General features: G+C 39.4%; 1 protein-coding gene across 2 annotated transcripts in view; it reads right to left on the bottom strand.

Annotated features, from left to right (window-relative positions):
• Positions 1-6,501: 6,501 nt before the first annotated feature.
• The window catches only part of LOC113987260 (SAM domain-containing protein SAMSN-1-like), an 83,948-nt gene continuing 73,388 nt past the window's right edge, over positions 6,502-17,061 (bottom strand). For both annotated transcript variants that reach the window (XM_027719798.2, XM_027719800.2), the window contains 2 exons: positions 16,538-16,688; positions 6,502-7,727 (listed from right to left, as the gene is read on the bottom strand). In XM_027719798.2, the coding sequence (XP_027575599.1) occupies positions 7,522-7,727; positions 16,538-16,688 (357 nt within the window). In that variant the 3' untranslated portion in view covers positions 6,502-7,521. The remainder of the gene's footprint in view (positions 7,728-16,537; positions 16,689-17,061) is intronic.

The raw sequence follows: 17,061 nt of genomic DNA, 5'->3' as shown, positions 1-17,061 counted from the left end.
AACCTGTTATCTGGGATCTTATATTGTCAAATATGTCTTACACAAATTTGTTTATTTTTGTCGAGTAATGCCTAATTTTTCTGCCAGTTGGGCAAGATTTAGGTCTTTTGCCAGAGTAAAACATGAAATTACAGTGTTGCAGAGACTAAGTTTATGCAAGAATTATAGGTGGTTGGTCTGTCTCACAGGACAATCCAGTGTTACAGCAAACACACATTCACTGCCATGTTAAAACTGTAAGTGAGAGGATATACAGCTTTTCTCATGCACAGGTCCTGTTCTGCTGGACACTCAGCCATCATCTTTCATAGACCTCAGTAAACACCTGTAGGGCCTGTCCCATATAGCCACAGCCTTCATACTTTTCACAACATACAATGCTTTTAATCCCTTAGCTAAGTTTTAAATATGTCCACAAATTAAATTCAAACCAGTCAATTTTCCCATTGTTTTCCTCTAATGAAATGAAGCCGTAACTGGTAAAGTCACTCTAGTGACACAACCACTTCCACTGACGATGGCTTTCTGTCCACTCTGAAAGCAAAATAAAAAAAGCAACCCCTCCAAAGCCCCAGATGGAAGCTCCTTCTAGGTTACAAAGCATGTTTTGCTTAACAAATTTAAAATGAGCAAAGGCTGATAATACATTTTGCCTAAAAAAAAAAAAAAAGGCTGAACTAAGACAGGTAGATGTCCTGTAGGCATGTACATAGCATTAATTGAGTGGTGCAGAGCTATTAACTATTATAGGCTTTTATGTCCTTCTGATACTTCATCATTGTCTTTAAATAGCCACATAGCTTGAAACATTGACAAGGAAGTAAAATATGTATTTTCTGTATATTTTTACCACTGAGAGGTTTAAAGAGGAGTAACTGTTTTTCAGTAAGTTATATTTTATTTTAATGTGCTGGTGTAAAGAATGATGCTAGTCATCACCTCTTATATTAGAGATGAGAGTAAACTTAGGAAACAAAGCATTTAGGTAAGATACAGAGATATTTCTTTAAAAGCATGCAAGTTCCTCGGTTTTACTGTATTCATTTTTCTCTAAAGTGTTTTTTCACCACATGAGTGGCTTTCTCTTTCCATTTCTTATACATTTGCACTCTCTAAAGTTTAAGGTTATTGCCAGTAGTATTTTAAGAAGTGCTTTCCCTGGAGGATGTTTTTTTTGATAGCCAGCAAGGGACTGCTCTCAAATATGATGGTGAACATTTTAGAAAGATTTGTGATATAATGTGCATCACAGGCACGAGGACCTTGTTTCTTCTCAGAGAAAAGTAACAAAAGGCTGGGGCCTGATTTTCAGCTCTGTTTGAGCTAACCAGCTGCGGGAACAGTCACTGAGACCTGGCATCCGAGTGAAGCAGGTCAGTAGTGTCCAGGTGAGGGTGCTTTAGAAACAGAGAGTAGAAGCAGCACGGGATCTCTGTCCTGGTGGCAGAGGACACACTGCTGTATTCAAACTCGATCCCAAGTCACTGAGTAACTCTTAATGCTTGTGCGTTCGTTTACTTTCAGGGGAGCTGTGATTCACACAGTTTGGTGCCTTCTTTCTGCAGGAAAGCTAAGGCTTGGGGACGATTAAGTTTGAAATCCTCCCGTGTCCTCCTCCGGCCATATGGATTTGACTGGTAGCCAAACAGTGTCAACCAGCTTGTCCACAGTCTGTCAAAACCACCCTATGATCCTGCACAGTCTTGACTTGTCTCCATGTCCTAATGCTGAGTTGCACAACGTGTCTACACCTCTGATGTTCCACCCTAAAAACCCATGTATGGCACACAATGGGAGAACCCTTCCATACGTGGGAAAGTAATAGGACAATAGTAAGGGTTGCTCTAATCTTCACTCACTGTAAGCACAGAGGACCCATGGAGAAACAAACTCCGAAACCTGAGATCCCTGAACATGGATCATTTGAGAAAGCCCAGGCTTTGCCACAGCCCCATCTCAGAACATCAGTGAGTAGGGGGGTATTCATGTGTTTGGTTGGCATGGGGAACGGGCCTTAGGAGGTGAGGGCACGTAGGCTCTGCCCAAGGAACATGCACACTGTGGGAAACTGGCCAGGTTTAACTTAAGCAGCCGAGGTATATGAACCGTTAAGGAACACCGCTTGCCCTCCAGCCCTCTCGTCCCTCATTTGTGTATGAATTCTTGGCACAGGCAGATTTTCTGTGTTCTAACTGTCAGCAGAGAGTTCTCATGACTAGCAGAGATTTCTAGGCATGTCAGAACAGATTCTGCCAAGACACAGAAAATGAAATGACCTTCTCAAACCCTCCAAGCCTATCATGGACCTCCTCCCACCTGTTTCCTCTTTCAAGAGAATATGTATTTCCCAAGAAATTCAGGTTCATTGCGGTTACTGCTGTTAATTACGCATACATGATGCAAATCAGTAGATTTAACAGTTGTGTTAGCTTGAATTTATTACTATTTCCCAGTCCCTTTTGCCATGTACTTGTAGTGGCATTTGTTGGCCTTTCCTAGACAGGAGAAAATAGAAGGTTTGTCACCACTTCTTTTGGTCTTGTAAGGAACAGACCAGCCTTCTCCTAGGGTCAGGTAATTGTAGAATCATAGAATTATAGAATCATTTGCATTGGAAGAGACCTTAGAGATCATCTATTCCAACCCCTCTGCTGTGGACAGGGACATCTTCCACTAGACCAGGTTGCTCAGAGCTCCATCCAACCTGGCCTTAAACACTCCCAGGGATGGGACATCCACAGCTTCTCTGGGCAACCTGTTCCAGTGCCTCACCACCCTCACAGCAAAGGATTTCTTCCTAATATCTCATCTAAACCTACTCTCTGTCAGTTTGAAAACATTCCTCCTTGTCCAGTCACTACAGGTTCTTTAAAATAGTCCCTCTCCATCTTTCCTGTTGGCTCCCTTCAGGTACTGGAAGGCCACAACTGGGTCACTCTGAAGCCTTCTCTTTTCCAGGCTGAACAACCCCAGTTCTCTCAGCCTCTCCTTGTAGGAGAGGTGCTCCACCCCTCTAATCAACTTTGTGGCCTCCTCTGGACTCCCTCCAACAGGTCCATGTCCTTCCTGTGCTGGATGCAGTAAAAGGCTCGACAAAGTCAGTGGCCGATTGTCAGCCTGCAGCAGGGATTCCAGCCAGTGCCAGACCTCTGGCCAGCCCTCAGGACTTTAGAGGCAGAAAAAGAGCTACAGGTTTATGGGTTCATCAGGTAAGGCAGGCACTGGGGATATACAAACTGAAAGCTCTACACAGATGTATTATAGGCTCTTCTACATTCTCCTGAGCTGTAGGCAAATATCTGCTTATTGCCTACCAGGAGCCAAGGATCAGGGATGCAAGTGAACACCTCATGCAGGAACTCTTAGACCAAAAGAATATGCTTATACCATCCTATGTCTTGTGTTCCTGGAACTGACCAAAGAGCACAGAGCAGCAGTAAATATACACAGCCCACAGACCTCTGAGCATGACGCAAATAATCTCCTCAGTGGTTAACGTAGCCCAAAACCTCATCTTTGAGCTGTGAAAAAGAGGCAGGAGGTTTGCCAAGCTGTTACTATACACGTTGAAATTACTTCTCTCTGACATGACAAAAGAGCCAGGCATCTGTTTGTGTGTGTATATATGTATTTATCTGTGGGCAGAAAGGACTATATGCATCTTGACTTGATGGAACAGCTAATTTCCAGGGAAGGGGCAGGTTGTACTCATCCTGTGAACACAGTGACATCTAGAAATTGGCTGTTTCACAGCACCCAAGGTATCCTTTCTTCTTTCAATATTGGCTTGTTATCTCTGCACCAGCCTTCTAAAGATTCTGCCAGTGTGATGCAGCTCCGTGACAATGCTAGAAATTACTTGAATTGCCACTACCTGGGAGAAAGCACTACAATATAAAGGCACCTTTTATATCACAGCTAACAAGCTGTGGGCTTCTTCACATCACTGGAGAGACTGGCCACTCAGTGGTAGGCTTGGTGAGGTATGGGCTGGAAAGCTGGGTGGAAAATTGGCTGGAATGCTGGGCAAAGTCCAGCTGGCAGCCAGTGGTTAGTTGAGTCCCTCAGAGACGAGTCTCCTCCAGAATTTCCACAGGTCTGCCCACGTTCCACCATGTGCTTCCTGTGCTCATTCCCACCTCAGCAAAATGAAAACAAAACCCTCCTTGTTTCTAGCCTCTACGCTGATGCAATTATGCTCTCTGACTTTCAGAAGTTTTGTTACAAAGCCTGGAGAGCAGGATGCTGACTCCTGGGATTTGCAGGCTAGTCCACATGGATCACAGGGCTGTGATCTGGCACTCAGCTGCCCTCTTTGCTGGTGGAGCAGCCCTCCTTTAATGTGGTGCAGCTGTGAACAGCAGTCAAATGCGGCTGAGCATGAGGCAGTGCTGCTAAACGTGGTGTTGACTTTGACCAGAGCTGGTTCTCCTTTGGGGAGGAGGGGGCCCACCACCACCTGAGTTTATCTGTGGGTGCCCAAAGTCTTTCTGAGTTAGTGGTTTTCTGCTGTGGGCAGGCAGCAGCACACGTGTCAGCAGCCAGCCCAGTGCCCCAGCCCTGGGGGAGTCTGCTGCAGCTGCAGCACAGCCTCTGAGGCTCGGGACAGCCCCACGGGTGAAGGCCAGAAGGACTACCCTCGTTAGGTTCACCTCTGCTGTCACTGAGTGGTTCTGCAACCCTTTGTAACTGCAGAGAGCAGTGGACTCTCGGTTACCTCCAAATAAGAGACTTAAAAATGTTTTAGTCCTCCTTAATGGTAGAGAAAGGTTAATAAAAATGAAAAGGGACATGACACTATTGAGCAAGTGACAGAGAGGAACAAAACCTCTACTGCTTTCTTTTCTTCCCTGTGTCCGGGACATTTTTGAGATAACCAGATCAAAAGGAGCTAAGATCTGCACCAGACTTTTCCCAACAGTTCCTAGAATTATCTTTTATTCAGATTACCCAGCACTAAAGCCAGTTGGAGAAATGTTGGTGCTATTACAAAGAGTTTAATCCATGATCAGTGTGATTAATGAGACTACTGAGAGATGAAAGAAAGTTGGGTATGCTTCTTGTAGAAAACACATTTTCTTACTTTGTGGTACCAAATTTCCTCATTCTTTTTCTCAGAATAATGTGAGAGAACGGAAGTTTCTCAGTTTGAGATCTAATCTACTCTGCCTTCGCAGGAAGCTACAAATGTCTCAAACAAGCCTTCAGTTGATACATTTTTCTAAATAAGAAGCCCTTTGGATAGAGCCTTACTGATTAGAGACAGAAGTGGGTAAGCCACAGCTCATGCCCTTCATTCCCAACTAGTTAACCTCACACCTTTATACTCTTGCCATCAGCTCAAGCTCCTGAGAGTTTAATTCCTGTAAAATAAATCAGCTGTTGGGTGTTTTGCTCTGTTGAAAGCTTTACCTGTCTCACTGTAACTAGTTAGGGAGACCTATTTTTGTTTCCAAATCTATGCAAATTAACTTTTCTCAGAGTATTTATATCAGGATACATCTCTGGTCTCTGGGGTCATTAGCCCTTGACCCACCTAATTTAGCTGTTTCTTGACAGTCCTAATCATACTTAAACTCACCTCAACATGTTATTTACAGGCTCAGCATTTTTACAGATGTCTAGATAGAAGCAACCTGAAGACTAAGTGCCTCTGCCACAAAAGCCAAAAGAGAAGCCACTCTTAGAGGAATTCAGGCTGACTTTAGTCCTCCTCTAGAATGAGGAGATGATAGAAGCCAATCCAAATACATTATTTCAGAAGTTCAGTCATATTAAGCAATGTCAGTACTGCATGTCATGATGCACTACTTACTGGCTAGAAAAGCATTAACAAATGTAGCTGCTTGATACAAGCTCTCACAATCCTCCATCCCCACCACGCCTGGCAGTATGGGGTCATTCCTGCTAAATAATGATGCTTTTTTCCAATGTAAAAAGTAAGTTAAACCCAAAACCAAATCTTAGTAGCTCCCTTCCTCATTTATTTTTCTAAATAGAGTGTATTTACTCCAAATCTTTGAAACCTAGTTAATGCCATTTTCTAAAATTGCAATTTTTATACTACAGCCTTCAAAGCAGATCTGTGTATTAGGAGTCTGACAGCAGTAGTTAGTTGAGGTGTCATGAAAAGAACAGAAAGTATTTACACTGGGAAAAAAAAAAAAAACAAAGAGAGAAAAGCTTTCCATTTGTTTATAGCTTCCTCAGAAATACTCCTTTTGAGGTGGAACTTTCTGTGTTTCATCTCTTCTGAAGGTGATTTTCTTTCAAACTGTCAGCAATATGTGTGAAATTTTTTAACATAAATGCAAAATGCCTTAAATTATGAAAATTGTGTGACTAATGAGTGTGCAAAAAGTCTCTCTATTGATTTGATACACAGATTATTATGCATGCTAAAAATGCTCAATGGAGTTGCCATTTACTGTGTTAGTCTTAGAAGAGAACAGTCTTTGAAATGTAATGACCACATTAAAAATCAAGTAGTTTTTAAAGGGCTTAAACACATGCTTCTGTTTATTATTGAAGGAAGTACTCTAAAAGAAGACAGGCGGTTAAAATGTGCATTCCAGTGTGAAATATACTGGGAAAAGACAATAAAATCTCATATGAAAGACAATCATGCACAATAACCATGTTAGCTTTCGAGTTCTGTATACAAACAAATACTCTATTAACAAACTTCACACCACACACAAAAGGCAACAGCTTCACAAAAAGATTATCATAAAAGCATAACATTGATACTGATTATTTTTTTTCTCCAAGCTTGCATTCTCTGTGTAATGCTTGGGACAAATGAGAACAGGTGAAAATAACCATAAAAGAATTGCCACTGCACAAGCCATTCGGGTGGCTGTGTTCTTCTAAAAGATAAAGAACACAGAGAACTAGATTCACCCTACAGTTCTTTCATGCCTTCAAGATAAAGTACAGGAGATGATAGCCTACTTTAGAGCTCCTTTTGGAGAGGAGTGGTATGAAACAGTTTTAATATTAATGAGAATTAGCTTGGTACTTTTCAAAGTAGAGTTTGAATATATCCACTCTTTATTATGATGATATACCAATGAAAGTACATTCTGTACATATATCAGCAAAACACAGCTGAAAATAGAGACAGTGTGATCAATCCATATATTTTTAAAATAAATATATACAATATTTACATTTTAGACAGTTCCAGAAATTAACATTTCCAGATTATGAACCACTACCTAAAAAATATCTCTATTATTATAGAAAATGCATTCGCTGTACAAATATTTATAAATACTTATGTATAAACTTTTTCAGTGAAAAGTCTGTGAATTCATTGAAAAGAAAAATGTGAGATATTCTTATTATCAACAAACATTTAGCTATCAAGTGTCCACATATTAAACAGTCTAGAGCATCATACATCAGACAAAAGTAGATTTTTGGTGTTGAGAATATTTTGCGTTCTGCTTCTGTGCCATCATACTGCCAAATCTGATTGTCTTTTCTGAAAATCTCCAGAGAAGCAGCAGGACTGAATCAGTTTGACTCAGTGATTGTTATTGACTGCACCATGTCAGACAGGGCTTCTGGGTCTACTTCTTCTTTGCCATTATCTGAATTTTCTGATGAGATGTAACAGCCAGAATCTCTTGGACAGTCATTTAACTGTGATTTGTCAGAGTCTGGGTGAGGGCTTAAGTTCTGTGTCTCCTGACCATCCTCACTTTTTTGCTGTTGCTCAGCTAGAAAGAACAGAAAAAGAAAGAAAAAAAACCTGTCAAAATAAGCATCTTGGGAAAGAGCTTGAGGTAGCAGCATGACTGATCTCGAACTTTAGAAACGGAGCTGGTAACATACACATGACTAGATCAATATCTTTTGTCCACCAGAAACAGAAACCTCAGAATCAAAGAACTAAAAATATGGTCACACGAGTATAACAACATCTGAGTTGACGTTGAGGCTGGTTTTTATCCTTCGGTATGTTTCTCAGAGATGAGTTCTGGAGAATTTGGCCTCGTCCTTCAGCCTGAGGTCCTTTAGGCTGCCCACAGTCGCCGTGTGAGGTCACCATGCCCACAGACGGCAGATACACCCCTACGTTTGTGTGTTCCAGAGTCTGCCCAGGCAATTGCATGTTTATGACATGTTGCATTATAGATGTTGTGCCTTTTGACTGTAACCCCCACCATTTGATATACGCTGTGTGCAATGTAGGGAGATAAAATGTGCTGGTCTTCAGAAGTGCTCGGCATAAAGATGTGGTAACCAGGTTTTCTAAAGCACTGAACTTTTCAATGCGAGTGGGTGCCTGATGGAAACTTCCTAAGCTTAGCTTAGGAAGGTATCCAGAAGGTTATTTTCCAAAACACAGAGACCTCAGAGAAAGCTGAGATGTCTGACTTCTGCTACATGCTTTTTGAACACTTTTCCAAAACTGAGTAGAAGCAAATTATCTTGCAAATAATTTGTCCTTCTTCCAAAACTGAGTAGAAGCAAATTATCTTGCAAATAATTTGTCCTTGTTTAGCTGCTGTATGACTGATCTGTTGAAACTCAAAAATGCAACTCGGTGAGAGTATCAACAGACCTTTCAAAAAAAGCTCAACAAGACAGGACATACCTGTATATCATGACTCTAATTTATCTCATTTTTAAACTGTGTATTCCTCTTTTCTGGCTTTGAGATAAGTGATGTTTACTCGCAGTACATTTCTTAAGAAAATAAACTATAAAATATAAAATCTTTCCCTTTTGTACTTGTGTGTCTGTGTGTGTGTGCTGTTATCACCCTTCTCTAACTGAATTTTTATTTCAAACTGTGTCTGGCCTTCCAAAGTATGGGGAACAAGTCTCAGAGGAAACAGATGGTTTTACCCCAGACTTTTAGCTCTTCAGAAAAATGGAACCTTTTTGCTTTTACAAAGACAGTTCCCTTATTTCACTTGATTTGTTACTCCATGGTTAAATAGTTAGTTTTAGAACTTGAGTCATGTTTAAACTGTCTCCATTCAAGTTCAGGCAGACTGGAAGTCCTAATATATGAAGGATTTAATACTGTGTCAAAAGCTAAATCCAGTTTAGGTCCCAAAAGTTTAAAATTTCCACAAAGAAAATTCATACTGACTCTTGTTTCAATTGTTGGAAATTATAAGATTTGTTAAAGTGGGAAAAAACTTTATATTTTATTTAAAAAAAAAAATCTTGTATTGTATAATGAAGCATAAATTAGAAATGAAAAATTGAAATGTTTCACTTTTAGAGTGAAACGGAACAGCAAGAGAATTTCTTCAGAGACCTTTTTCATTGTGTGAGATTTCAACAAACTTATTTAACAAACCAATGTGATATATTGAGAAACATTTTGAGATCTTGATGGAAGTCTCGTAGATTTCTTTGGCCTAATTAAGTCTGTTCAATATTTTCTAACTTTCAATTGCCTAAATAAGTCGAAAAACTAATCTGATTTTTGAAGAAAAGAATCCAAAGTCTCAACTTTGTCATTTTTGCATTAAGCCTGAGGCTATAGACATAACCTGACGTATTTAAAAATAATTTTAAAAATTACTTTAAATATATTCCAAGGAATAAAAGTTCCACCTTGTTCCCAAATAAATTAGTGGTTAATTGCACTTGCGTGAAAGAGTACACGTTTCAGCAGATGTAATTGATATCTGTAACTCTTTGATCTCCTTCTCACTTTACAGAACACAGTTTGTCATGTCAAATGTTATCTCTCTAAACCGTGTCTAAACCGTGCCATTAGCTCCTCGCAGCCCCATCCCACGGGCACAGACCCCGCGGGTCCCGGGCAGCACCCGGAGCCTCCTGCGCGGCCGTGGGCAGCGCTCCCTGCCCGCCTCCACCCTAATCCCCTCATCAGCCTAATGCTGCTCCCTGGTGCTTTTATCTGCTTCCCCAGCATCATCTGCTGCCCCGGCAAGCACTGACCTAAAAAAGTGTTAATCCTGTTTACATTTTCAAGGTCAGAGAGGAGCCTCCATCCACTTTGTTTTACCATGGGAAGATCAAGTAACTAGCGGGTTAAAAGGAAAATGCAGTTTCAGTCAGTGTATTACTGCCTTGTAACTAGTTGTCTAGATAATCTGAGTAGTTCCCATGTGAACAACGGATCCTAAATTTGTTTTGTATCAATGTCTCCCTTGTGTGTTTCAGGGGAAAAGGCTGAAATGGAAGCCTGGAACTAAGATTTATTTTTATTTAATTTGAATTTAGATCAGTTAGGAGAATAAGAAATCTTTATTTACAAAGCATACAAATATGTAAAACTTCCTATAACACTAGTAGAATTTTTCTTACATGAAAAACTTACTAAATATTCAGGTTTTTGAGACAGCAAAAATATTGTATTTTCTATCTTTCATTCTGGAGCAGAAAGTGGAAGATAAGCCCTCCCCCTCCATATTTAAGAAGAAAAGACTGAAAGCAAACTTCGACACCTTTTTTTCTCTTTAAAGGTGCCTTAAATATTATGCAGTAAGTACTAAACCACTTGAACAGGATACTGAGTATTAAAAATATATACAGCATGCAGTTTTAGATGTTGCTTCATGAGAAAAGCAAAGCAACTTTTGCTCTTTTTTTCTTTTTCTTTTTTTTAAGCTTTTTGCTCTTATATTCGGTTCCACTTAAGTCCTTTCTCTAGCACTTATATGTTCAAGTAAAGGTAAGTTTGCTGCCTTGATCTTTTGGACATCAGAAGAAAGCTACGATGCACAGAAAACAGGAATTGATAAAATTAAACTGCTGTTAGATGTTGCAGAATCATCGGAAATAACTATCTTATCAACGCATGGGAGTCCTATCATTTTTCTACAGCAAAGCAGCTTCACATAAGATAAATAGCTTTCAGTCACTGTTGTCTATGATATGGCCAGAAGAGCCCAAGATATGCATCATTTTGACACATATATTCCAGTACTACTTTAGACGGTAGGATTATATTCAGACTTCTGAAAAAAATGTGAGGCCTTTAGCCTTGGTAGGAGACGTGTGACGCATACTTATCTCCCCCGCTGTTTAGATCTTTAAAATGGGAGTTTGTTACTCAGTGACATAGATGTGCATGACACATGCGGGGATAGAATCCTTTTTCCCTTCACCAGCTCTTTTCCCTTTCTTAATGAGGTTAAAGTCCTGATTAGGAGAGCACTTTAAACTTAGGCCTAAGGCAATTTAGCTCAAGAACGTACAGGGGTCACACTGACTCCTGTATGGTTATGCCAGTTTAAACCAGATGAGTGGAACGAAGGCTTGGATTTTTTTCTTGGGCAAAAAGAAGGTTACCAAGCAGCAAGCCACGAGTGTGCCCTCTGAGAGTTTGCCTTCATGAGTTTTGTCCAGGAGGAGAACTGGGCTAGGAGTATAGTGCTTTAGCCTGAGTCACTGGCCTGCCTTCCTGGAAGGTGCAGTGGTGATGTGCTGAGCAGCATGATGTAGTAACTAGATAGAATCACAGAATTGTTAGTGTTGGAAGGCCCCTCTGGATATCACCTCGTCCAACCACCCTGCCTAGGCAGGGTCACGTAGGGCAGCTTATATAGGAGTGTATCTGGCTGGGTTTGGAATGTCTCCAGAGAGAGAGACTCCATGCCCTCCCTAGGCAAGTTCCTGTGCTCTGCCACCCTCAATGGACAGAAGTTCTTCCTCATGTTGAGGTGGAACTTCTTGCGTTTTAGTTTTTGGCCATTATCATTGTCCTGTCACTGGGCATCACTGAAGAAAGTGTGTCTTTGAGCATGAATTTAGATCTCCTAGGTATATCTGAAGGCCATGTATCAACCTGTGGTGCCTGTACCAGTTAGACCAGCTAAGTGTTAAAATGAAATGAAAACTCACAAAGCATCAAACTCAGAAAGGATCATTTTGAAGAAGTAGAGGGCAATAATTCTTGAAAAAGAAGCAGAGAAACCTGAACGGGTTTGTGCAATACTTTGGGCACCAAAAGGAGTAAACCTTTCGTGGATGTACAGACATGCAACTGAAAAAATTGCTCTCACTGAAGTCAATGGCATAGCTTTTCTGGGAGGGAAAAGTTACTGAACTGATGTGAGAGTGTATGGCGGAAACAGAAATGAGAAGCTTCTTTTTTTCTCTAAAATCTGGAAGCAAACAGATGTGCCTTTAAAAAAGGTGAAATAAACTAATACTCATGCAAGGATGAGCTTCCTTGGGAAATCTGGAAATATTATGTCCAGGCCAATGAGTTGTACCAGAGTACAGAAGGAGAGATTGTCTTTGAGCACTATCTGACCTTGACATGATATTGTGTGATCTCACGTATTTAAAGGGATTGCCCAGTGTAAAATAGTACTCTTGATGCTTGATTGTCACGTAAGGAATGCACCTGAGAACTGGAAGTCATGTCCTTAGCTAATTACTATTTTGCTGTCCAAGTACAATAAATAAGAACAAATCTTATCTGGAACTGGCATTAGAATTTAGAGTATGATCTGCACTTAAATATGAAAAGTAAGCTAAGGAAAGGATTTGGGGAGATAAGCGTAAAATATTATCCCCCAAATTGCACATATTCACCTTTTTTTTCCATAAAATGAACTATATGCACATATCCAATCAAGTCTAATTCTTCTTTAGCTCAGAATAGCTTCAGACTAATGTAACCCACTGGACTTTAGGGATGAACCTCCTGACTTAAATCATCTAAGTGAGAAGAGAATCAAGCCTATTATGCACACAGAAAAACGTGCGTCCTGGGAAGCGGTCAAGAAAAAAAAAAGTTCAAAACTTCTTTTATTACTTTATTCATTAACCATCCAGCAACTGCTTCACTTTAAAAATAGCATCCTACAAAAGCACAGACATCCATCTCCTGTCTAGGAGCCATCTGGGAGAAGAATGGAAAGCTATTAAGAAATACTTTACAAAAAAGACCTTTTTTTTCCCCTCACAAGCCATGAATTCATGAAAACCAATCATTTTGTCCCAAATATATAGGTCTGATCAACTTATAGAAAATCTAAAAAGAGATCTGGGAAGGGAGGAAAGGTCATGAAGAGCTTACAAGACCTTGCAGTTCTAGGATAGCCTTGCTCCGTTAAGTACTTGAAGATGATGAATTTGGGTCTTGACTCTCAGGAAACATAGAAAGAAGATAGTGCAGTGCTAGGAAGCAAAATCTGCTTAAAAAACACTATGTGGTAGCACTTGCTAAATAAAACTTACCTTTTAATTTCTGGTATAAGATGGGCAATTTGTTTCATTTCAAATTCATTCAGGTTTGAATCAAATGTAAGATTAAAAAATTCTCACTGCCAGAAATCCTACATTTTGGATGGCTTTAAGAAGCATATAATGTGGAAACTATTGTTGCAGGTCTTTTGATTGGAAAATGTTTATTCTGTAAAATTAGTCATATAGCCACAAGTATGTGGCATGAAGAAATCACTTAGTATAATACACAATAAATATAAAGAAAAAGCCAAGGAGCAAAAAAGAAATTAAAAGCCCTGTAAAAGCATCTGAACATCTCAAAAGATCAGATAACACACTAAAAAAATATGACATCCTGCTTTACTACAATTATAGTAGAATCTAGTAAAATGAGGCTATGTTCCAGCATGCTTGGCTATTCTGAATAATAGCAGAGTCACAAAAACTCAGAAACCCTTGTATTTCAACTCTGGACCATACCTGACACTCCATCCATTAATCAAACATGTACTCCATGGAAGTATGAATGCAATTCAGAGACAAGGAAGTCTTCCAAGCTCTGTGAGAAAGATGGGCTTAGAAGAGTAAATATGGTCTATGGCCTTATTATATTTTTTTTCACAAAGCTGATAACAAAAGTGAACTTTTACCTGGAAAAGTGCTGAAATTCTAATTAGAATACTCTTGGCCAGTAAACAGATTACCTTGTATTTGTGGGTAATTATGCAGCTCACTTCTAAGCAAAGCAGAAAATCAATTTTAATTAAAAAATCATTTATGCTGGACTGAGCCATGCCCATTTAGGAAAAAAAAAATATTGACCCAGGAAAGTTCAGTTCAGATGCAGAATTCACTTTCACAGTAGCACCCAGCTCTTTCAACCCAATTTTCCAATCTGATTGACAGAAGGACAAAGAGGTCAAATGATTTGTACAACGTCAGACTCACGCTGAGCTTATCCCCAACATCATCTTGACACCCCGTCTTTCGTTATAGAGACTTAACAGATAACTTCTACCCAGTTTAGTCTTTAGTATCTTCCTTTTTAGAGCAGGTTGTTAAATTCTCTTCCATCCCTACCAGTCACATGACAAGTGCTATGAGCCTTTCACAACCAGGCAAAGCAAGGATTTGATCCAGTCCCGATTCCAGATTCAAACTGGGAAAGTATTTATGCATGGCTTACCTTAAAATATACTTGAGTCTTGCAAAACTCAACTGGACTTAAATGAATGTTTACAGCTGGCATGACATATAAAGTTGTTGTGTTTCTGGTCCCTGTGACTAATCATAAATTCTGGGGAAATTATTTTATTGAATTTGAATACTGGAAAGATTTGCTATACTTGTCTAAAGTGCATGTGAAGTATTTCATCTCTTGAAATAAGACTACAGTGTCATCACTGATTTTAAAGCATGGGCCACTTTCTAAGATTTAATGTTATTATTTCAAGAACCATTACAAGAATTTGAACTATTAGACTACCATACAGATAACATCAGGGACACTGGTTTGCCTGGAGAACTGACTTAATCCCATGATTCTATTATAGGAAGAACCCTATTTGGGTGATAAAGGTAAATTTATTAATTTTCAGTGTATGGGAGACGTAAAGACTTGTTAGGTTTGGTCCTTGCACAGGTGTTTGTAGAACATTAAGTGTTAAGACACCTTTAGAAAAAAGACTTGGTGTTACATTCTAAAAAGGTTCAATATCTGATGCTGCTTGCTGTGCTTTTGTTACTCAGGGAACATAAATAGTAAACCATATCCTCACCACTACGGAACAGTTTAACATTTCGTGTGGTCTGTTAAAACCCACTATGTTTCAGTTTGGATTTCACACTGATGCAAAACTGCAAAATTACAATCTAGCATTTTTCTTCACTATTTTTCGGTGTTAAATATTGAAAAAATATATGCAACAAAAGGTGCAGAAAGCACAGCAAGGTTAGTTAACCACAAAGTATACACTAATACATGTACAGTCAGTATGCACATTTTCAGATGATTCCCAGGTAGGGCCCTGCAATACAATTCTTGCAAAATATAACCCTTTTTTTCTTGGATTCACTATTTCAGTTGCTGTTTCTACATAGACAGCCCTTCAGGAGTCCTTTTCTAGCCTATCATCTCACAGAGCCATAGACAAGAAAGAACTTTTGAACCTGGAGGGCAAAAAACCCACTTTCTAACACCTCTCCAATGTGTTTGCAAGAACCTTACCTTTCCCTGGAAGCTGAATAAGAACAGGAAAGACTGAATGTACAAAATGTGTTCCAAAAAAATCCCAAAAATTCAGAAAAAAAGACTGGAAAGCTGCCTACTGACTGAGGAGATAACAAGTGGATGCCTGACAATAACTGATATTTAAATATCCCAGGAAGTCATTGTTTTCCCTTCTCTTTCTTTCAGATGCTACTCAATTGCAAGTGCACATTTGACAAAATGACTGCTTAGCACAGGGGTGAGTATGCACGAATATTAATGAAGAGGAAAACATCTCCTGTATTGGCTGAGTGTCTAATTAAGTAGATGCTTAGCTGTAGTTTCTACAAATTTGACATAAATTATTTAAGATTGGAAGCCAGACTGGAAACATCATTAAAATATCATGAGAATAGTTTTTTTTCCTGTTCTGTATCCTAGCTTTTCCACTCCCCATGAAAGGAACAAGGAACAAGTGAAGAAAACAAAATGGTGATCAATACATGTGCATACATACACATGGTATGTTCAGATTTTGGAAGCTTATGGAAAAAAATAAGTTAGATTAATTTTGAGAAAAGAATGCAAGGCAGTTATTAGTTTATATTTATTTTTTTTTACAAAACCTTTCTACGAAAGAAACTAAGTTGGATAAGGATTTAAATGTGGGATGAAATGAGGGAAGGAAAACACATATTCTTCTGCAGAACCTTGTTTAAAAAATTTTTAAAAATTCTTTACTGCAGCTATTTAAAATAAGCTCTATTTTGGTTAAGATATGAGTGCAGAGTTGGGGAGGTTTTATTTTCTACTCTTGCACAGACTTATGAGTTTTGGGAAGCCACTTAACCTCTGGGAGGATTCAGTCCCCAACCATAGATAGGATTGTTCCTAAGCAATAGTTGCTACTAATCTCTAGCGTAGGAACTGTAAATAAGAAATTTTAAATCATTCATGTGTTACTAGTATAGTAATCATATACATATCTAGAAGAGATGTATGGCTTGCTATCTGAACAAATAAGAAAACCATCTGACTCCATGTTTCATATTTAAAAGAAAAATCATTTAAGAGAGCAATGTGAGAACGACTATTTCTTTAAATATGTTTCAGCTTGCACATGACTCTTAACAAAGCTTAAACACTTACTGTCACAATCCTGTAGATTTTCAATTGCTGATAACAATCTTGCCCTGTCTTCTGGGTTTGAAATATTTAATTCGATCAGGTGGCTTTCCTGGAGATCCTTTAAGTCCTCTAGAGTTTCGTAGCCATTTAGCAAGAGGGTTGAGGCATATTCCTACAAAAAGAAACAAGCAAATCCTCTCATGGAAACAAGCACTATGTAGAGGAATAGGCACAATTCCACTTTTACTTTTTTTGTCAGGTTGAAATGGGCTCCATTCTCCAGTCTGATTGACTAGCCTTTGGCATAAAACCAGAGCTGGAGAGCAAGAGAGGACAGAGGCAGAGATGCCTGGGGGTCATCCTGGCCTTCCCAGCATCTATGCCTGAACTCTCTAACAGACTCCGGCAGCAAATTGGACCAGGACAGAGCTCTGCCAAAATTATTTAACCTGCCAAGTGTCTGGACTTTTGTGAGTCATTCCATGAGTGTCTCTCATGCTGGATCGAGGAGGGCTCTCTGAGGAAAGGTGGGCTCTGTGTTTGCA

This window comes from Pipra filicauda, unplaced genomic scaffold (assembly GCF_003945595.2).
Source record: "Pipra filicauda isolate LSUMZ 115617 unplaced genomic scaffold, ASM394559v2 scaffold59_size3379749_pilon, whole genome shotgun sequence".
Lineage (NCBI taxonomy): Eukaryota > Metazoa > Chordata > Aves > Passeriformes > Pipridae > Pipra > Pipra filicauda.
The sequence above is the reverse complement of the archived record's forward strand: the minus strand, read 5'-3'. Positions and strand labels throughout refer to the sequence as shown.